A 19,682-nucleotide genomic window follows, 5' to 3' on the forward strand; every position below is an offset into this window, starting at 1 on the left:
GCCCCTCATCCAGACTGGCCAGGCACCCCAGTGGGGACCCCCACCCTGAAGGGTGTGTGACCAGCTGCAAACAGCCATTATCCCCTCATCCAGGCTGGCCAGGCACCCCAGTGGGGACCCCCACCCTGAAGCAACAAGATGGCAGCTAATTTGCATACTGAAGGCGGGCAGCAGCAGGCAAGGCTGTCCGCGGTCTGGGACCAGATCTGTGACCCTGCCGGGCAGGGGCAGTGCTTGAGGCTGTCCATTGTCCTGGGACCCGGATCCATGACCTGGCGGGCGGGGGGCAGTGCTTGAGGCTGTCCACGGTCCCGGGACCCGGATCTGTGACCCTGCCAGGCAGGGGCAGTGCTTGAGGCTGTCCATTGTCCTGGGACCTGGATCCATGACCTGGCGAGCAGGGGTCAGCGCTTGAGGCTGTTGGCGGTCTGGGACCCAGATCCGTGACCCTGCCGGGCGGGGGCAGTGCTTGAGGCTGTCTGCAGTCCCGGGGCGGCAGCTTGCACAGGGGCGGATTGGCCGTGGTTGGGCAGGGCAGGACGCCTGGCTTCCGCCCAGCCCCAGTCACACTGGGCAGGTGAGCAGCGCAGAGAGCCTGTGGACAGGGGAGGCAGGCCTGCGGAGGGCGGCCTGTACTCCCCACATGGCGGTGGTGACAGCTGTGAGTGTGCCAAGCGGAGCCTGCAGGTTGAGCTGAAGTAGCGCCTGCAGGCCATCAGCGCCCAGGAGTGGCTGCGCAAGATCCGCCTCCTGGCCCAGAAGGTGCAGGATCGCAGGGACAGCCACCGTGATGGGCCAGACTGACGTCCTCCTGGCCGCACCACAAGGGTTTGCGGATCTGCAAAACCAGAGGCCTCCAGTGTGCACATCCCCCCCTGGCGTGCGAACATCCCCCAGCACACTGTCACCTTCCCGCGCCTGCAACAGTTGCAAACCAAGGCGTGCATAAGTTCCCCCCCGCCTCTCCACCGCACTTCCATCAACCCAGCATGCCTAACACCCCCACAGGATGTGCACACATCCCCTCTGATGCGCTCACGTCCTTTGGAGAGTGTCTGGGTGTTCTGGGTGCTGAGGGTGGGCACCTGTGAGATGACAGTGAGAGGGCGGAGTGGTGATGCCCTGTTCCCACGGAGGCCAGTGCAGCTACGAGATCACCTCTGGGGGGTTAATGCAGGTGCTGAGGCAGGAGCAGGTGCAGACAGACACACCTGGTGGGCGCGGGCAGCCCTCGCTGAGGTGCCTTTGGTCGGCGTTCAAGATCAAGAACCCAGAGGCGGAGAGGAATTCCGTCCTCTCAGTGAAACAGTGAGACAGTTGGGGTGACTGTAGAGGAGAATGTGCACTTTGGGTGCCAGCACCCATGAGCGAAGGCTGCCCTGACTGAGCCTTGCTTGCTTGGGGCCTAGCGCACTCCTGCCGGGCAGCGGGTGACAGGACGTGCTTTTCCGCATTAATGAGAGAAAACGTTGATTCTCCTGCTGCCCACGAAGGTGGAAAGTGAAGTGAGGAGACATGTGAGGAGTGAGCGAGGTTCCCTGTCTGGGGGTTCCAAATCTGCTGTTGGTTTCTTTCACCGCTGACTAGAGATATATAGGGTGTCCCCCCAAAATGTATACACACTTTGAATACCTACTAATTCCAATTGTTTTAAGCATAAGAAAGAAACAACAATGGAGCTGTTATCTGTTAAAAGTGTGGGCACAAACAGGCAGTTGGACATTCCCTGAGGGGTCTCAGATTGGAGAGGGTGAAGGCCAGACTGAGGGGCCCCTTTCCCCCGCCTACCCCAGTGCATGAATTTCGTGCACCGGGCTACTAGTCAGTTATAATAATGACTGACTGCTGCCATTTGGGGCAATAAAAAGGCTAAATGAGAAAAGGAAGAAAACAGACGCACAACACTCTTTTCGAGTACCGTGCTTTATGTTGTCTGTTTCAGATGATTTTTTTGCTCTCTGTTATGTTTTCTCTATGTTTATAGGACATTCAGGTTAAAAATCCTACGTCCTTGAGCCATACATTATCTAAGGCCTGCTCATGTGTAGGTCACTCTGTTGGACATACGTGTCACAGATAATTGGGGGAGGGGCTGGCAGAGGGTCCTTTGTCACCATATATCATTGTGGATCAAGTTACAGCCTTGGGAAGGGCAGAGCGAAAGGACTGTGTTTCCACATTTAACCTTGGAGTCATTTCGCTGTTTCATTTCTACGAGTGAGTCATCTTGCTCGCAGTTGTAAGCCAGGTAATTGCTTTGCTAGTTTCTGTGTTCTGACCAAGTATCACGTAAGAGTCTTCCATCTGGGCATTTGCTCATTTTACTAGAACAGCCTTCAGTCCCCTTTAAAATTTTATTTTATTTCAGTGTCTAGTTATGGAGGACTCCCCTGAGCTAGGATGAAATCACACTGGGGGTGGGGGGATGTTGATTTGACAAATGGCCTCTGATCCTCCCCATGGTGTTAACTGGCTGCCCCTTGCTTTGCTGAGCTGCAAGCCAGATCAGAGTCTGCCGCCCACAGGACCAGCGAGCACTGGTGAGCTCCGGAGAATGCAGGCACTTCCCGCATTCTGGCTGCTATGGCCTTTCAGAGGGAATTTGGGCAGACACAGCGAGAAGACAGGATGAGTTTTTTCCTAGGCGGGAGTACCACGCTCCTGGCACTTGTTGTGTGATATGGAGCCCTTTATTCCCTGAAGTAGGAATTCCTAACCCTGGTTTTCCAGGCTCTGAGGTCTGCTCAGTTTTTCCAAGTTTCCAAGATTATGAAGAAAAATCAATTTTTATTCACTTTCATTAAAAAAAAAATAAAGATAGACAAAATATGGTGGATTGTGGTTAGAAAGATGGAGAGAAAAGAAGCAACTGACTAAAGATCATTGGAAACTCTTGCGCTGGTGGTTAGATGGCACATCTCTAAAAATAAAGTAAATGTCTCAAAAGCAAAAGAACAAGTGCAGATGCTGATAAAGATGGAGACTCAGTTAGACCCTGGATGTCACCCTTTGCGGAGGCAGGCGTTGTCTAACCGCACTTCCTCTCTCTGGCAGATGGGGAGCTCTCCATATCCAATGAGGAGGACTCCCTGGAAAACGGACAGTCCCTGAGCGCCAGCCAGCTGTCTCTGCCTGCCCTGTCCGAAATGGAGCCGGTCCCGATGCCCAGAGATCCCTGCTCATACGAGGTGCTCCAACCTTCAGACATCATGGATGGGACAGGTAATGGCCCTGGGAGAGTTCACCACAGGCCCCAGCAGGGGGCATTAAGGCTCTTTGGCCTGACTGGACTTGGGGTTTTATTGTCCACCACCCCACGCGTTAGAATCCTAGAAATAGGGATGCAACTGACCAACCAGTACATACTGAGTATAAAAATTGGGATGATATTCAGTTATTATTCTAGATTTTAAAAATATTTTTATACCTTTAATATCTTTAAAGTGACATACCCTGTTTTTGTACTATTGATTATGTAAACTGTCATGGTTTTGTTTCCTAACACTCATTTCTGTTAAGATCAAGCTAAAGAACCCTGCACTTCTCTCTGGTACCCATCTAACTCACCTGTCTGCTTGCCCTGGCATTTCCTTTCATCCTAGCCCCAGTTACCAATTAATGGTTGTATCAATTTAGCAAGTTGTACCAATTTACTGTATACTGTCAATGTGCTCATTGGCCGTTACATTGTTTACCATTTGCTGGTTAACTTGCATCCTGTCAACAGATGATTTTGACGCCATCTAACTACTATTCCCTCTCTGGTCCAAAGCCCTCTGAGCGGCCAATATTCATCCCTCCTGGGACCCTCCCCAAGCCAGTGAGGATGGTCCTGTTGTCAGGAATCGCGCCCGGGGGAAGGGACCTCTTGGTAGATCTGGCGTGGGTAGAGAGGCCACGTCCTTTCCCCACACCAGGTGCACAGTCTCCTCAGCAGAGCGCAGGCGGGAGGATGTCAGAGATGGTGTCTCACCGAGTCAGGTCCCGGGCTTCCCTTTGGGACCAGGTGTGTCCCACACTGATAATAACAGTGTCCCTTGGGACGGGGGAGCATTGAGCATCAGGGGGGTTATTGCCAGGGCTTGGGTGCTTTAGGGAACTGCTACCCAGGTCAGAGAGGAAGAAGGCGCGGAGAGGAGTCCCTTCTGGGCATTCTGACTGTAGCAGCGATGGGAGGAAGGAATGCAGGCCGCTGAGTTGCAACCCCCGTCCCGCAAGCTGGGGCGATTTTCCCAGCTGAAGCAGTGAATTGTGTTTTTATTCACCCTTCCCTGTAACATTGATCAGATGGCTTTGATGGGCATGGTGAGGTCTGACACCCAGTGGAGCCACAGTTTCAGACTGTCATCTGCCAGGAGGCCTATGCCTCTGCCCAAGACAGCTCCTCACTGGAGCCAGTCGGGGCAAAGGAAGAGTCAGGCCCAGTGCAGAGCAAAGAGAAATGGGGCGAGCACACACCAGTTCGGCTCAGTGGATGGAGCATTGGCCTGAAGACCAAAGGGTCCCAGGTTCAATTCCAGCCAAGGACACCTACCTTGGTTGCAGGCTCCTCCCCCACCTGGGCCCAGCCTGGTGCGGCTCCTGTTTCTGTCTTTCCTTCTCTTCCACTCTCCCTAAAAAAATATCCTCAGGTGAGGATTAACCAAAAAAAGTGTGTGGGGGTGGGGGGGGGGGGAGCGGGGAGAGAGAAAGAAATGGGGCAAATCAAAACAAGAAAACCATAATTCAGGCCAGTAAGAGGAGAGAGGGAGGGGGAAGGCAAAAAGGTGTTGAGGAGCATCCTTCACCTGGTTGAGGTTTTTAGGAGCCGCAAGGCCTGGGAGGTGCGTGTAGAAGGCAGGGCGCCCACTAGAGGCTGCACCAGCTCAGGGGGCTCCAGAGCAGCTGCCCCACATGTGTAGGCCGCCCCGCTGGTTCAAACTCCAGGCGGTCTTCATGACCTCGTGTCCCAGACCTGGGAGCAAGGACGAGACCCAGCGGGCAAAAACAAGAACCCCCCCTCTCTCCCTGCCTAGCACAGGGCAGCAGGCCCCAAGGGAGGTGCTGGTGTTTGGTGCTGGTTCGGGTCAGAGGAGGCACTTCATTCCCCGATGCATTACCATGTTGTCTGTGGGTCGTCACATTCTAGAGCATCCACAGAGTCAGCATTATAACCGCCGAGAGGGACGTGACAGCGTTTTGAGAAAATGCCTTCTTCCTTTTTCTCCCTCTTGATCCTTCCCCCTCTCCCTTTCCTGCCTCTGCCTCTGCCTCCCCACTGTGCCCGGAGAGGGGTTTCCAGCTCTCTCTATCTCCCCACACTCTCGGGACCGCCTGGAGGAGCCGGAGCGCTGCCTGTGGCCGCCCCGCCCCTGTCCTGTGTGCTCACCAGCCCCACGCACTGCATCTGTGTAATGTCTCCTGTGTGTCCTGTGGTTGTCCCCTCAGTGTCTGAAGAGAGTCCCTCTGCCAGTGAGTCTGGAGTCCTCCTGTCCCAAGATCCTTCAGCCAAACCAGTCCTGCTACTGCCCCCCAAAAAACCTGCTGCTTTCTCTGGAGACCATGAGGAGACCCCAGTGAAGCAGCTGTCCCTCCTCAAGCAGCCCCCCGCCCTGCCTCCCAAACCCACAGCCAGGATTGCCAACCACTTGACAGGTGAGTGAAGACGTCTCTGGGGGCGCCGCCCGCCCTTCCCTTCAAGGGAAACCTCTGCTCTTCCTTTTCACCTGAAGCCCGTGCACCGCCTCGGGGAGGCCGCTCTGCGGGACTGTGGGACGTGTGGGTGTTTCCGTGTGTGTCTTGGTACACGCAGTCATGCCTGGGTTTGTGTCTTTGTGTCAAGAAATATTCGATATACACCTATCAGTCATGTGCCAAGAGCCTTCAGTCATGTGTATCTGTCAACGTGCACATCAGCATCCATGTGAGTAATTCAAGGCCACTTGCCCATTTAGGTGAGTCAGGTTCCATGTCAAAGTCCTTGCAAAGATAAAGTGTAGCACCTTGTTCCCTTTATAATGAGTTTGCCAAAGCTTTAAATTTTTGTCTTTAAATTATTGATGTGAAGGCCAGCATATTTCTTTTATTAAAATTTATATCTGTGCTGTTCTCTTAAAAAATAGAAAAAAATAAATAAGCACCAGCTAAGTGGTTTGACCTATGAACCAGGAGGTCAGGGTTCGATTCCAGGTTGCCCGGGTTCCAGGCTCCATCCCCAGTGGGGGGCTTGCAAGAAGGAGGCAGCTGATCAATCATTCTCTCTCATTATTGATGTTTCTATCTCTTTTCATCTCCTTTCCTCTAAAATCAATAAAAAAAACTTTTTTAATTTTTAAAAAGCAAAGACAATATCTGTAAAGTATTGTGAGAAATACTTTTAAAAGAAGAGTAAGCTTAGGAATGTTGTTCTAAAATGATTCTTGCATTTTCATTTTTAAATTGTTGCTTAACTGATGTGCCACGGTATTAAATCAGCTGTCCAGTAAATTGCCCTTCCCTGCACATTAGCACGTGAATCAGATACCCCTGGGATTCAAGGCTGTGGTATATCAGAGACTAAAGATTTCAGAGGGTTGTTCTCCAGCCTTGATAGTAATCCCACCTGATGCTGATCAACTGCCTTTTTACAGCGTCTTTGGTATTCTTATTGTTTCTATTTATCTCTGTACATTTTTGTAAGATGGAATGGGGATAGAGGTTGGGAAGAATAGACACTTATTTTATAATAGAAAATTGAAGTTCAAGAAAATAAGTGCCATTTTCCAGGGTGGGCAAGAATTCTGCTGTAGAGCCATGATTAGACCCTGTGTTTCCCGACACCTAGTTCAGTGAATGTTGTTCCAGGGTCGTGGGATTCTCTCATGTGGTGCTGGGCTTTATTAGAGTCCAACCTAAACTTGGAGCTGTGTCAAACTACTCCATCAACGTATGCATCCATCCCTGCAAATGTTTGTGGTTTAAAAGGGCAAATTTCCACGTATACCATTCAATTCACTAATAACACTTTCGTTCAGTGCCCCAAAGTTTAAATGCATAGAAAACCACAAGGAGAAAATGCTCACAGAAGAGAGCCTCCTTCCAAGAGAGTACCCCGTCCATCTATCTATCATACCCATCGATCTATTATCTATCATCTATCTATCATATCTATCTATCTATCATATCTACCTATCATATCTATCTATCATCGATCTAACATCTGTCATCTATCTATCTATGATCTATCTTTCATCTATCATCTATCTATCTATGATCTACCATATCTATTATCTATCTATGATCTATCATATATATCTACTATCTATCTATGATCTATCTACCATCTATCTATCTATGATCTATCATATCTATTATCTATATGATCTATCTATCATCTATCTGTCTATCTAAAATATTGCTGTACAGTCTTCTATCACTGCTCTGTGCACTCAGTGATATACCGTGAACTGATTCCCATGTTAGTGAAGATGCACATGATTTTCTTGGCTGCTTGGTCTTGGTCAGGATTTACTTGATTGCCCTCTTATGGGCTTTCCATCTTCTCCTTGTGAAAAGCACAATAGCAAACATCCTCAACATCATATGTTTTTCTTTATAAGCATGTTCGAGTCTTCCCTAATTTATTTCTAAAATTAGAATTGCTTGGTTATATATACAGTGGATTCTTGAACAATGCATGGGTGTGGGGTGCTGGCCCCGCATCCAGTTGAGAATCCACATTTAACTTTTGATTCCCTAAAAACTTAAGCTGCCCCTCAGCCTCTGGAGGTATTGGTTCCAGGACCCCTGCGGATACAAAATTCAGAGGATGCTGAAGTCCCCTAACGTAGAACAATGCATGCAGTCAACCCTCCGTGTCCACAGACTCCCAACTGTGAATCAAAAATTACTTATTGAAAATATCTGCATATAATGGAGCCACACAGTTCAAACCTCTGTTATCCAGGGGTCAAATATATATTTTAAAAAATGGGGTGGCAAAAATCACTACTGTCAAGCGTGATCCTTGGAGGTCAGTGCATGCCATCTGATGAAAGGTTACTGGACAAGGCTGAGGCTTCAGCTGACCTTTGGAGCATGAAGGGCATCTACAGAGAATGAAGGAAGAGTATTCCAGGAAAGAAGATCCTGGATAAAGACTCAGAGGGACCAACATCCGGGTCAGTGACCAGGTGGCTGAGCCAAGGCAGGCCCATCTTGGGATGTATTGAGAGAGGGTTCACTGGGGAAGGCATTCGAGGATTTAGATTGTATGCCTGTGGCAGTGGAAAGCCTGTAGAGATTTTTGAGCAGGGGAGTGCTATGACTAAAACTAGCCATTACAAATGTTTCCTGGGCCACTGTGTAGACTGAACAGAAAGAGGACAAGGTGGAAGACCTGACAGAGAAGCCACCGAGGCCAGACCTATGCCTCGTTCTCCAAAATCACTAGCTGAGTTAAATCAAACAGCTTGAGCCTATTTAAGAGGCTCCTTCAGTTGTTGAAATATGAGTTAACAAGCATCTGGCTGATAGCAGTGGGAAGAGAGAGACCAGAGCATTAGGTAAGACATTTTAAAGAAGAATTGACAGAATTTCTTAGCCAGCAGCACCCTTTAATGTATCTAATTACTGAGGGCACACTCCATTCATGCATAGCTTCAGCTCTGAGCCCTGAACTTGCGTAGCCTGGCATCCTCCGGACTCTTGATATTTGAGGGATGAAAATATGTAAACTAGCCCAATCTCTGGCTTCCCTCGTTCTTTCCCAAGAAGAGTAGACTTTATCTATTACCTGTAAATCTCACCTCCATATCTAATGGATAAAAAAGTCATCCTAACCATAGTGTACTTGGTATCCTCTTAAATATGACAAAGACAAAACAGGTACAGAAGCCTGAGGGCTATGATCCCGGTGCTGGGCTTTTGGGTTTGAACTCAATTAGACTTGCTTGAATTTCATAAGTGAATAATCAGTCATAATGAATCCCCATCACCATGAGGCAGCTACACTAACCCTGTGTTCTGTTACTAATTACCCAAGAGACATCTGGGCCATGTCTGAAGGAATTAATAAACTAAGAATTCTAGAGCTCTAAATTGAGACTTACGAGTTTCACTGTGTTCTCAGTGTCTTGTTCCATTGACAATTTGAAAGGAAACACAAGACAATTTGAAAGACACCAAGCCTTAGTATTAGTGGTGACTTGTCTGGTACAATGCTGGCCTGAACTGGGCTACACCCAGGTACACGATCAGGGGGAACGATGCAGAAATATCTCTGCTTTGGTATTTGCTTCCACTTTATCAGGAAATTAACTTGGAGACTGTTTATCATACAAATTGTCTCTGTCCTTGAGCCAGGTACAGAGAAGCCCTCCTGCTCTCCCAAACTATTTCTTTGTTCTCCTACTGCCATCTCATCTTGTCCAGCACCAGCATGCATAGTAGCATGTACTAAAGGTCAGGAATGGCCGGGCACTGCAGTCCCTTCCATTCTGGAAGTGCAGTGCCCAGCAGAGCTGGTTGCATAATGAATATGATCTGAAATGAATGATTCTCAAAATGTGTCCTTCTTGGAATGATGGCTTACCCTAGAGGAAAAGGGTGATTGAGACAAAAAAAAAAAACACAACAAAAAACCTGTTTTCTTCCTTTCTAAGTCTTCCTCAGTCACCTCTCCAGGCATCCTATCTCCAGAAGTCAAATGTTAGACAATGCACAAATAATCCATGCCTTTTGCATAAAGGGCTTGCAATTGTGTGCCCCGTGAGTGCCATTTGAATAAAGGATGAACCTACATGGTAGCTGGCCTTTAGTCTAATGTTCACACTTGGGTAGTAACAATGGCAGCTGCCAGATTTTGAAAACTTTACGACATACCATTCAGTCCTGTGAGGTAGGTACGATTATCATTATTCTGTACTTTTCCCAGTGGAGAAAAATGAAATTTAGAGAATTGAAATGACTTGGTCATGGTTACATAGGTAGTTGCTGGCAGAGATGGACTGGATCTATACTGTTGGACTCCAGAGCCCTAACTTATAACCATTAATTTATACCATGTCCACCAAGATACCTATTCTTAAAATAAAATCAAAATCATTTGCATTCTTTATGGTTAATTGATGGGGTTTTTTTGTTTCTTTGTTTTTGTTTTATGTTTTTTAATCTATTTAAGACCAAAAAAATGATCCAGTCTTTCAAAAGTATGTTCTGAAGGCACTTAATTATAGAGGACCTGACCACAGTTGGGTCAGGTTTCAAAGAACACGCTAGAAGGAGACAGTCTATAAGATTCAAGAATGGGGCAGAAAACATTGGAGCATTTGGCCACAATTCACCAAAAAAAAAAAAAAGAAAAGAAAAGAAACTGTTGCTGATCCTTAAAAACAAGTCCTCCCGTGAATGTGAACCTGCTGAGGGCTTGTTTGCACTATCTTTAGAACCTCAACTACCAGGAAACCTACTGCATTATCAGAACTAGGCTGATTGCTAGTTTCAACATTACAAACTATTTGCAACTGCAAATTTGCCTGACAAATGTCATCCGTGCCCAGTGGTATTTTTCAGCCCCAACAGGTGTCAAGTGAGAACCCTCTATCCAGTGCTTGTCAAGCCAAAGCCAATATTCCTGTTTACAGCTGTCTCTAGTTTTGCGGACACTGTCTACAATGGACTGTTCTACAGTTACATTCCGATATGTAATTTCACTTGGTTTCTCTGTTGTTCTCTGATTCTGTCTGGCCATTGCTTTCCAATCGCCATCCACCGTCCTGTTCTCCTCTTCCTGCCTCCTCTCCAACCCTACAAATCACCTGACTACTTTTGCCTCCCTCCTTGCTTTCCTACCAGTATTCTACTCTGACAGTGGGAGAAAACTGATGGTTAGGCCACTGTGACCTTGGACCTCATCTGTGCCTTCAAATGTTAATGACTCCTAACACAGAAGCCTCATGAAGTGGTTACAGGTTCACCCTCTCTCGATAACTGATGCCTTGAAGGAATGGGATACTTATCTGAGTTCACTCTTTATATCCATTTCTCCATACTTTCCCAGTCATCATCTGTCTTCAAAAGGCAGAAACTCTTTTCTCAGTGCAGGTACACACTATTGATTGAAACATTTTTAAAAGGGTGCTCTCTGCTCTGACCTCTATGATCAAGGTGAAAGTTGTAGCAAATACCTTTGTGTTTTTTGTAGCACTGTTGGGTTGGAGACTTAATTCACTTGGCACTTTTTTTAACCAGTTTTAAGTACAGTCCAATAATGTTAAGGATAATCATGTTATTGGGCAACAGATTTCCAAAATTTTCTCATCATGCAGAATTAAAAATTTATACCTATCAAACACTCCTCTTTTTCTTTCTTCCCCCTTTAATTCCTGGTAACCAATATTTTAATTCTTGTTTCTATGAATTTGAATACTCTGGGTGCCTCAGATACGTGGAATTGTACAGCATTTGTTCTTTTGCGACTGGCTTACCTGTTTCATTCAGCGTAGTGTCCTTGAGGTTCACCCAGGTTGCAGGTGCTGGCACTCCCCTCCTCTGCGAGGCTGAATGGAAGCCACATTCCAAGTGCCCAAGGTGTGCGAGGCGCTCTGCCAGCCCTGATGTCATTCACAGAAAGTGTTCTCCCATCAGCTGTAGTAGTTGTAGGCAGCTGTAAACTGTAGGAAACAGTTCATATGGAGATGTATAAACATGGCTGTAAAGAAATTAAAATGGTAAGAGAGCAAATCATTTTGGAAGAATTAAAAAAAAAGAGTGTCATAGAAAAGGATGTATTTGGGACAGACCTTAAAATGAGTACAAATGTGATGGGTAGGGATGCTAGAGGAGGATGCTGTTCAATGAGAAGCAGGGTCCACAAAGACACGTGAGTGTGAGGCATGGTACATTTAAGAAATAGCACTCTCCTCACTCAGTCTCCCTGGGGGCAACAGCATTCGTCATTGCTGCAGAAACAAACTAATATCATGTGTTTTTATATAGGTGATTTATAAATTCCAACAAAATACTTCTCTGTCAGATGTCTGTTCTCATGATTACAGGGACATCTACAGTTTTAACTCTTTGAGGGCAGTTTCCTGACAATGAATATGTGTAATTTTACTTTAAAAAAAAAATCTCAACAACATAGATGGACCTTGTGAATATTATACTAAGTGAAATAAGTCAGTCCGAAAAAGCTAAGAAACATGGTTTCACTCATATGTGGGATATAAAACTGAAGCTTGTGAACACAGGCAGCGGTGTGGTGGTTGCCAGAGGGAAGGGGGTGAGGAGAAAAGGGGAGTCCTAATATATGGTGACAGGAGAAGAAATGACTTTGAGTGGTGGGCACACGGTGCAATATACAGATCTTATAACATAGAAACTCACTCCTGAAACATATGATCATGTTGCCCCAATAAATTTAATATTAATAAATAAATAAACCTATAGTAAAATCTTCTAAAAAATAAAATAAAAACTAATTTAACTGCTTGCTCTGCAAAGGTAACATGCCCCAGTGACTGCCAGCAAGTGACCCCGCCCACACTGCCCAGCCCACTACCTTAGGGAGCATGTTCCTCTCAGCTGGCATCCTCCAGGTGGTCTTCGGGGGGCTCAGTTCACAAACGGATATGTTCCTTTGTGGAAAGTGGGTCTGAAACAAAGCCGGCTGCTGGCGCTGGAGCTGCCTGTGCCCTAAGAGCCTGTCTGGAAGGTGTCAGGACAGATTCCTCACAAACGTCCGACGCTTGCTGCAGTCCCCGTGCGCTGACCAGGCTTGGGAGAGCAAGCCAGGCTGGCGGGGAGACAGCTTCTCTGTTACTCTTGTTTCCCACCACACCCTCCCTCTCACCACAAAGGGTCAGTCAGTGCAGGCTGCCTTCACAGGCATTTGACCAAGGACTGCCACAGAATCCCTAGGCTGGCCTGGAGAAATTGATGGAGTTCCTCTGAGCGTCTTTCTTTCCTTTTTTAATATATTTTTATTGATTTTTGAGAGGAAGAGAGAGGGAGAGAGAAATAGAAACATCAATGATGAGATAGAATCCTTGATTGCTGCCTCCCGCCTGCATGTTCCCTACTGGGGATCGAGCCTGCAACTCAGGCATGTGCCCTGACTAGGAATGGAACCATGACCTCTTGGTCCATAGGTTGATGCTCAGCCACTGAGCCATACCAGCCAGGCACTGAGTGCCTCTCTTGCAGCCAGGGGAGTATGAGTGATACTGGACTCTTCTTTAAGTTCTTAGCACACGTCTTATGCCCTTTATGTCTTTGGGGAGAATGTCTGTAGCTATGAAAGGAGGCCAGAAGTTCTGACCTGCTGGAACCAGCAAATAACTGGGAAATTCTTACATCTTTTTTTCATTAAGACACTAAGTGCTACTATCATTAACAAGTACATGTGATACATCAGCAGTTACAGATGGCTTCTGCAGCAGGTGTTAATTAAGTGAGAAGAGCGGCTGGGGGTGTGACCACTTAGCCCAGACTCATTCTACAGTCCTCTGGCCGGAGAACCCACGGCAGAAGTAATCTGCAGGTTTCATTTTTCTTTGTCCAGAGCAGAGTCATGTTTGGAAATACAGCCCCCTTGGGTTTTATGGCTCGTTGACACTCACAGTTTGGGTTTATTTTCCTTGTTCTCTGGACGGGTTGTTTTTGCTCCTTCCACTCCATCAACAGAGACAGTTTTATGAATACACTGCATCTTGATCAGTCTGGCTGCAGAGGACTCATCCATTTCTAAGTCGGCAAGCAGGGAGCTCTGTGCGCCCCCAGCAGGGCCAGCCACTGTCGTCATTGTAAATGCAAGAGGGAGAGGGAGGCCTCAGACAATCCGTAAGTGGCACCCGCAACTCAGTGAGTGCCGGGGTCCAACCCCAGCAGGTCCAGGGGTTCCCAAAGGTGTAGACAGAGTCGGCGAAGAAGGAAGGACACGGAGACAGTGTTCAGTTGATCAGCAGCCTAGCCAGGATCTCCAGCCAGGATCTCCAACCAAGTTCTGGTCTCGATCTCCAGAGAGGTTCTGCTTAGGATCTCCAGCCAGGTTCTGTGTCCATGTTCTCTTGCTAGGTTCTCCAGATTCTCCAGCCAGGTTCTGTAGCCATGTTCCCTCGCTAGGTTCTCCAGCCAGGTTCTGTCCAGGTTCTCCAGCCAGATTCAGTCACCAGGTTCTAGTCAGGTTCTCTTGCCAATTTCTGTAGTCAGGTTCAGTCCAGGATCTTTTGCCATGTTCTCTCCAGCGAAGTTCTTCTGTGTCTAGAGAACGTTCTGTGTAGGTTCTGTGCCTAGGTTCTGTCTCCTCTCTCTGTCTCTTGCTGTCTTGTTACATCTGTATTTATACCAGTTGATTCAATCCTATCAATCTCTATTACAATGGTTAGGGCGTTTCTTATCTCCATTCCAGGGAGTAAAGATTATGTAGCTTAAGCATGATTGTTCATAATTAAAGTGATTAATTACCCGCCTGGCACTTAGTTAAGAGGTTTTATTCCCTCCCTAACTTCAGGGGAAAATCCCTACCTGGGGAAACAACCTTTCTCAGAGACCTTGGTTAAAACACATAGTGCCAAGAAGGTGAGCAAACATATTAAGAACAGTATGCCATATATGCCAGGTCCTTTGAAACAGCAAGAATGGACTGGCTCCCGGCAAGTGAGGGGCTATCAAGGTAAAGGAGTTGTTTTTATCCCTGGATTTTTAGAGGTAAAAAAGCCTAAGTCCCAAAAAAGGTTAGCCATCTTTCCCAGCTAGTGAATCCAGGTCTTCTCACCTCCAGATCTGCATTCTTCGCCACTAGCTCTCAGTACCGATGCAGAGCCGCGCATGGACACACACTGAGACCTGCACGGCCCCGCCTTTTGCCCTTCCTGCAGCTCTCTGTCAAACATGACAGACTGCAATGATGGTCCTTTGCAAGCCCCTTTGCTCCGCCGCTTGATTCACTTTCACCTGGTTTTTCCCTGCTTACCTTCAGGGGTGGGCAAAAGTGGGCTTACGGTTGTGAGTACATGAAATACAGAGTTTCTTCCTTGTATTATTATTTATTCATGATTGTATGATTTTCCATACGAACAAGTGTACGCCTACTTTTGCCCTCCCTGTATAACAGAAACACTTTACTCTCTGTTGCTTCCTTGGCTTCCACCTTCACACCCCAGCCTGAGAAGCATGAGGCCAGGTGAACTCCCACAGGTGTGAGAAGAACCTTGCTAGTCACACTGTGAATGCCTGTAGTGCTTTGTAATTCACAAAGCATGTCCACATTGTCTTGTCTCACCCTCACAACTACGCTAAGAATTTGGTATCTTGGAAAGAAAAGGTGGGTGGCGTGCAGCACAGCACCAGTCCATTCATCTCCCTCTGAGGTTCTGACTACAGGAATGTCAGTGCCTTGCTGAACAGAAGTGAGTATTGGGATATGTTTATTTATCGTCAAACAAATGCATACATTTCACATAAGGCAAAGCCAAAACCAGCAAGGAGGAGGACAGAGGGGTCTGATGCATTGAATGAATCCAGTTAGGAAAAGCTAAACTTCTGATTAAGTATTTGTTGCTTGAGACAAAATTTCATTGTCTGTCCCTCTTAAATGTATGCTCATGTCTAATGAAACAACCAAAAGGAAGATGTAGGCAGGAGAGGGGAAGAGAGGGTCCTCCGAGGCCCTAGCTGGTCTGGGACAATAAACAACCATCTCCACTAACTTGGTCCCACTGGTCATTTCCTCCTTGCTTTGTTTTGATAGAATTCCTGGCATACACTTGGCTGTTTCTCCAATGATGAAGCCAAGTAGGCTTTGCTATGGAAGTATAATAAGTAACGCTGTGGAGGAGGGTGCGCGGGAAGTTAGAGCTTCACAAGATGGACAGAACCAATGTCATCACTGTGCCTTCCTGGGCAGACAGCTCCATGCCGCCTCCTGGCTCTGCTTTCTCCTGCCCAAGCATCTGAGCATCTGCCTACCATAGACAGACAGCTGGACCCACAGATGAGGGAATCATGGGTTAAGGGTCCCTGACGTAGAGCTTTAACACTTTCAGACACATTGCATTTGCTAGGTTTGTGCTAAAAGTCGAAGAGCCCCAGGAATGCTTCCTTTAACAGGAACAGGACAAAGGTGGTGAGTTTCTGCTCTCAGCCACTTTGGAATTAGCACCACTGTGTCCTGTGCATGGGGGGTGGTCGAACAGGATGAGCCTTCCGCGGAGAGCTTGAGGGAACCTTGTGGTTATGATTAATTCACATTTTGGTGTTAGGGGAGCCATCTCATCAGGCCCCTTGGAACCATAGGGCTTTTCTGTGTCACAGCTGTAGAATCAGCAGTTTAGTGTCCATGCATCCACAGCTGCATGATCCCAGAACTGTGATCCATTTTATGTTCATTTCTGCCTCCTAGCCTATCTTCTGCGAAGGTGTGAATTCATCCCTCACAAGAGAATCATGGTTTCAGCTCATTCTGTAAACATGTTTTCAGCCTCTTGCTGTGTGAGCTGGGCACCTGTTCAAGATGCTAAGGATATAATGACAAATTGTTCACGGTCTTTGTTCTCCAGAGGAGCCGGCTATGTAAACAGGAGGCTCAGTTCAGAGTCTTCAGAGCGTAGTGACGTTGTCTGTAAAAGTGAGATAATAACAGTGTCCACGTCTCAGGCTTGTTGTGAGGATAAAATTGGTTAGAAATGAAAAGCATAGAACAACATGGGGCACATAATGGGCCTGGTGTAAGTGCTGGCTCTGATGACATACTGACAATGTCAGCACTGATGTCCGCGTGCCCAAGTGGGTTCCGTGGGTGCAGGATGAAAGGAGTGATGTAACGATCACGGAAATTTTTCAGGAGAGGACATTTTTGAGCTGGATCTTGAAGGTAGAGTAGGAATTGACCAAGAAGACAGAAGAGAGAAAGTTCCAATTTGAAGGAAAGTGCCAAAGGCCCAGGGGTATGGAAATGCCAGGTGATTTAGGGAGCTCAGAGGTTCAGGAGTGAGGGCAGTGCCTGTGGGTTCAGGAGTGAGGGTGGTGCCTGTGGGTTCAGGAGTGAGGGTGGTGCCTGTGGGTTCAGGAGTGAGGGTGGTGCCTGTGGGTTCAGGAGTGAGGGCGATGCCTGTGGGTTCAGGAGTGAGGGTGGTACCTGTGGGTTCAGGAGTGAGGGTGATGCCTGTGGGTTCAGGAGTGAGAGCGATGCCTGTGGGTTCAGGAGTGAGGGTGGTGCCTGTGGGTTCAGGAGTGAGGGCAGTGCCTGTGGGTTCAGGAGTGAGGGTGATGCCTGTGGGTTCAGGAGTGAGGGCGATGCCTGTGGGTTCAGGAGTGAGGGCGATGCCTGTGGGTTCAGGGTAAGAACAAGGCCTGATCAAAGGGAAGAGGACCCATGGGGGCTCACCTTGGTTTCTCTGTGAAATAGAAGAGGTGGCCACTGAGCATGGGGAGCCAGGGAGGACGGCAACAGTCCTGTGAGAATGTGAGGGACAAAGGCCACCTGGTAGGAGTGAGCTGGGGATGGAGACTCAATTTGGGGGTGAAAAAATAAGTGAAATCCAGGGGAGAAAAGCAGTACATGTGGTAAGAAAGGCTGATCAGAAGTAAGATGGGAGAGGCTATTTCCAACTGGAGGAACCGAGAAGACTTCAGGGAGGTGAAGCGTGAACATGAGGAGATGAACTGATCAGCAAGGAGACCGTGGGAGCCTTGAGTGCTCTGTCAAAGCTGAGCTTTAGTCCTAGGTCACTGGCAGGTTTTTAACTGAGGAGCGACACGGTCAGATTTGTGCTCTAGGAGTGTCATTTTGGCAGGACTGTGGCGGTTATACTGCCACCCTCAAAGCACACAGATAGTTGGAGAAAACCTAGGTCCTCAAAGACCAAGAGTTGAGCCCGGCACTGCTCCCAGCATGAGCACCAGGTGTGAAGTGGACTGTACTTGCCCACCTCCTGGCCATGCAGCCTGCAACCAGAACAACTCAGCCATGCCTCCTCCCCTCAGCTCCTCCCCAGGCTAGATGATGTCCAGGAATGCAAGGTACAGCAGAAGCCTGCAAGGTCATCCTAGAGACGCTATGAGGGCTGGTCTAACCCTAAGTGTCCCCCGATTCAGAGAATCTCTGGGAAGTTTCAGTGCCACTGTCATGGAACCAGGGGGTTGGGTGGAGGCCAGTTCCATCGGGCCCCCCGCCTCCCTACAGTTTGAACAGCCCGCCCTGGATGCCATGTGAGTGGGTGGGCCAGGCCAGCCCCCGTGCTCACAGCTCACCCCCATACAGGGCACCAGAGCTCTCTGTGACAGCAGATCCTCCCAGGTGTGGAGATCGTCCCCAGGTTACAGATGAGGGGATGGAGGGTGCATCGTTAAAGTCACCGGTGGAGGACTATGCTCTTAGTGGACTTGAACCTAGAGCCGACTTCCAGTCTCTTGCCTGTTAGAAAGTACCAGCTGAAAGGATATGTTCACATCATGATGGCCAAGTTGTAGGCATCATGGGGCATTCTAGAGCAGGTCTCGAAGGTCCATGGGTTTCCCTGAGCAGCGGGTGCACAGCTGCTGTTGACCCTCAGCCTGACAGCTGTATGACAGGCACCACTAATGCCTGCGTCCCAAGGGCCCTTGCAGCCCGCACACGTTAAGCAGGAAAGGAGATGATGGGTGTTTGCTGAGAGCTCTCATCCTGCTGTGTCTTCAGTGGGAGCATTTTATCCCTGAAAGCCACAGCCCAAGGTCGGCATGTGCAATGTTCTGGGTTTCTTACCCCAAAACTCACACCTGTCTCTCACCTTCTGCCACAGATCCTGGAGCCCCTGTGAAATTGCCTTGTCTGCCAGTGAAACTCTCACCTCCGCTACCTCCAAAGAAAGTCATGATCTGTATGCCTGTAGGAGGGCCAGACCTCTCGCTGGCATCCTACGCAGCCCAGAAGAGTGGCCAGCAGGGTGGGGCCCAGCACCACCACACGGTCCTGCCGTCCCAGATCCAGCACCAGCTGCAGTATGGCAGCCTTGGCCAGCACCACCCCTCCGCCAGCGGCTCCCTCCCCATGCACCCCTCCAGCTGCAGGATGATAGACGAGCTGAACAAGACGCTGGCTATGACCATGCAGAGGCTGGAAAGGTAATGGGGGCCAGGGGGATGGAGGATGGAGGATGTACTTGGCTGGGGAAGAGGGAGAAGAAAGGCTGGGTATTTGATCATGATACAGGGTTGTGAAGGCTACTGGGGGAAAAGTTTGAAAGTAAAATCAGACTAAAATCTGAATGTCAAGGAAAGTACAAGGAAAAAAACACACAAAAGAATCATGTTGGCCAATTGCCAAACTATGTAACAATCACATTTATCAAAAAGAAAAAGTGACATATATGTTAGCACATATTATATTTCTACTAGACGCCCAATGCATGAAATTCGTGCAAGGGGTGTGGCCCTCACAGCCCAAGCTTCTTCCAGAAGGTCATCCAGAAGGACGTCCAGAAGGTCATTTGGCTGTTGGGTCTAATTAGCATATTATGCTTTTATTATAGATAGGCCTTAACATTTCTTGAAAGTACAACCAGTGTGGCTCAGTGGTTGAGTGTTGACCTATGAGCCAGGAGGTCACAGTTCAATTCCTGGTCAGGGCACATGCCCAGAGTGTGGGCTCAATCCCCAGTAGAGGGCTTGCAGGAGGCAACCGATCAATGATTTTCTCTCATCATTGATGTTTCTGGCTCTCTCTCCCTCTCCCTTCCTCTCTG

General features: G+C 48.1%; 1 protein-coding gene across 7 annotated transcripts in view; it reads left to right on the forward strand.

The window, feature by feature from the left end:
- The window catches only part of PHACTR1 (phosphatase and actin regulator 1), a 507,187-nt gene that overhangs the window by 423,405 nt on the left and 64,100 nt on the right, over nucleotides 1-19,682 (forward strand). For 6 of the 7 annotated variants that reach the window (XM_081085614.1, XM_081085612.1, XM_081085613.1 and 3 more), the window contains 2 exons: nucleotides 3,055-3,222; nucleotides 18,741-19,062. In XM_081085614.1, coding sequence (XP_080941740.1) covers nucleotides 3,055-3,222; nucleotides 18,741-19,062 — 490 coding nt within the window. Of the gene's footprint in view, nucleotides 1-3,054; nucleotides 3,223-5,427; nucleotides 5,635-18,740; nucleotides 19,063-19,682 lie in introns of all 7 variants that reach the window. The other variant, XM_081085611.1, reaches the window with a different exon arrangement.

This window comes from Myotis nattereri (assembly GCF_964212035.1).
Source record: "Myotis nattereri genome assembly, chromosome: 3".
Classification (NCBI taxonomy): Eukaryota; Metazoa; Chordata; class Mammalia; order Chiroptera; family Vespertilionidae; genus Myotis; species Myotis nattereri.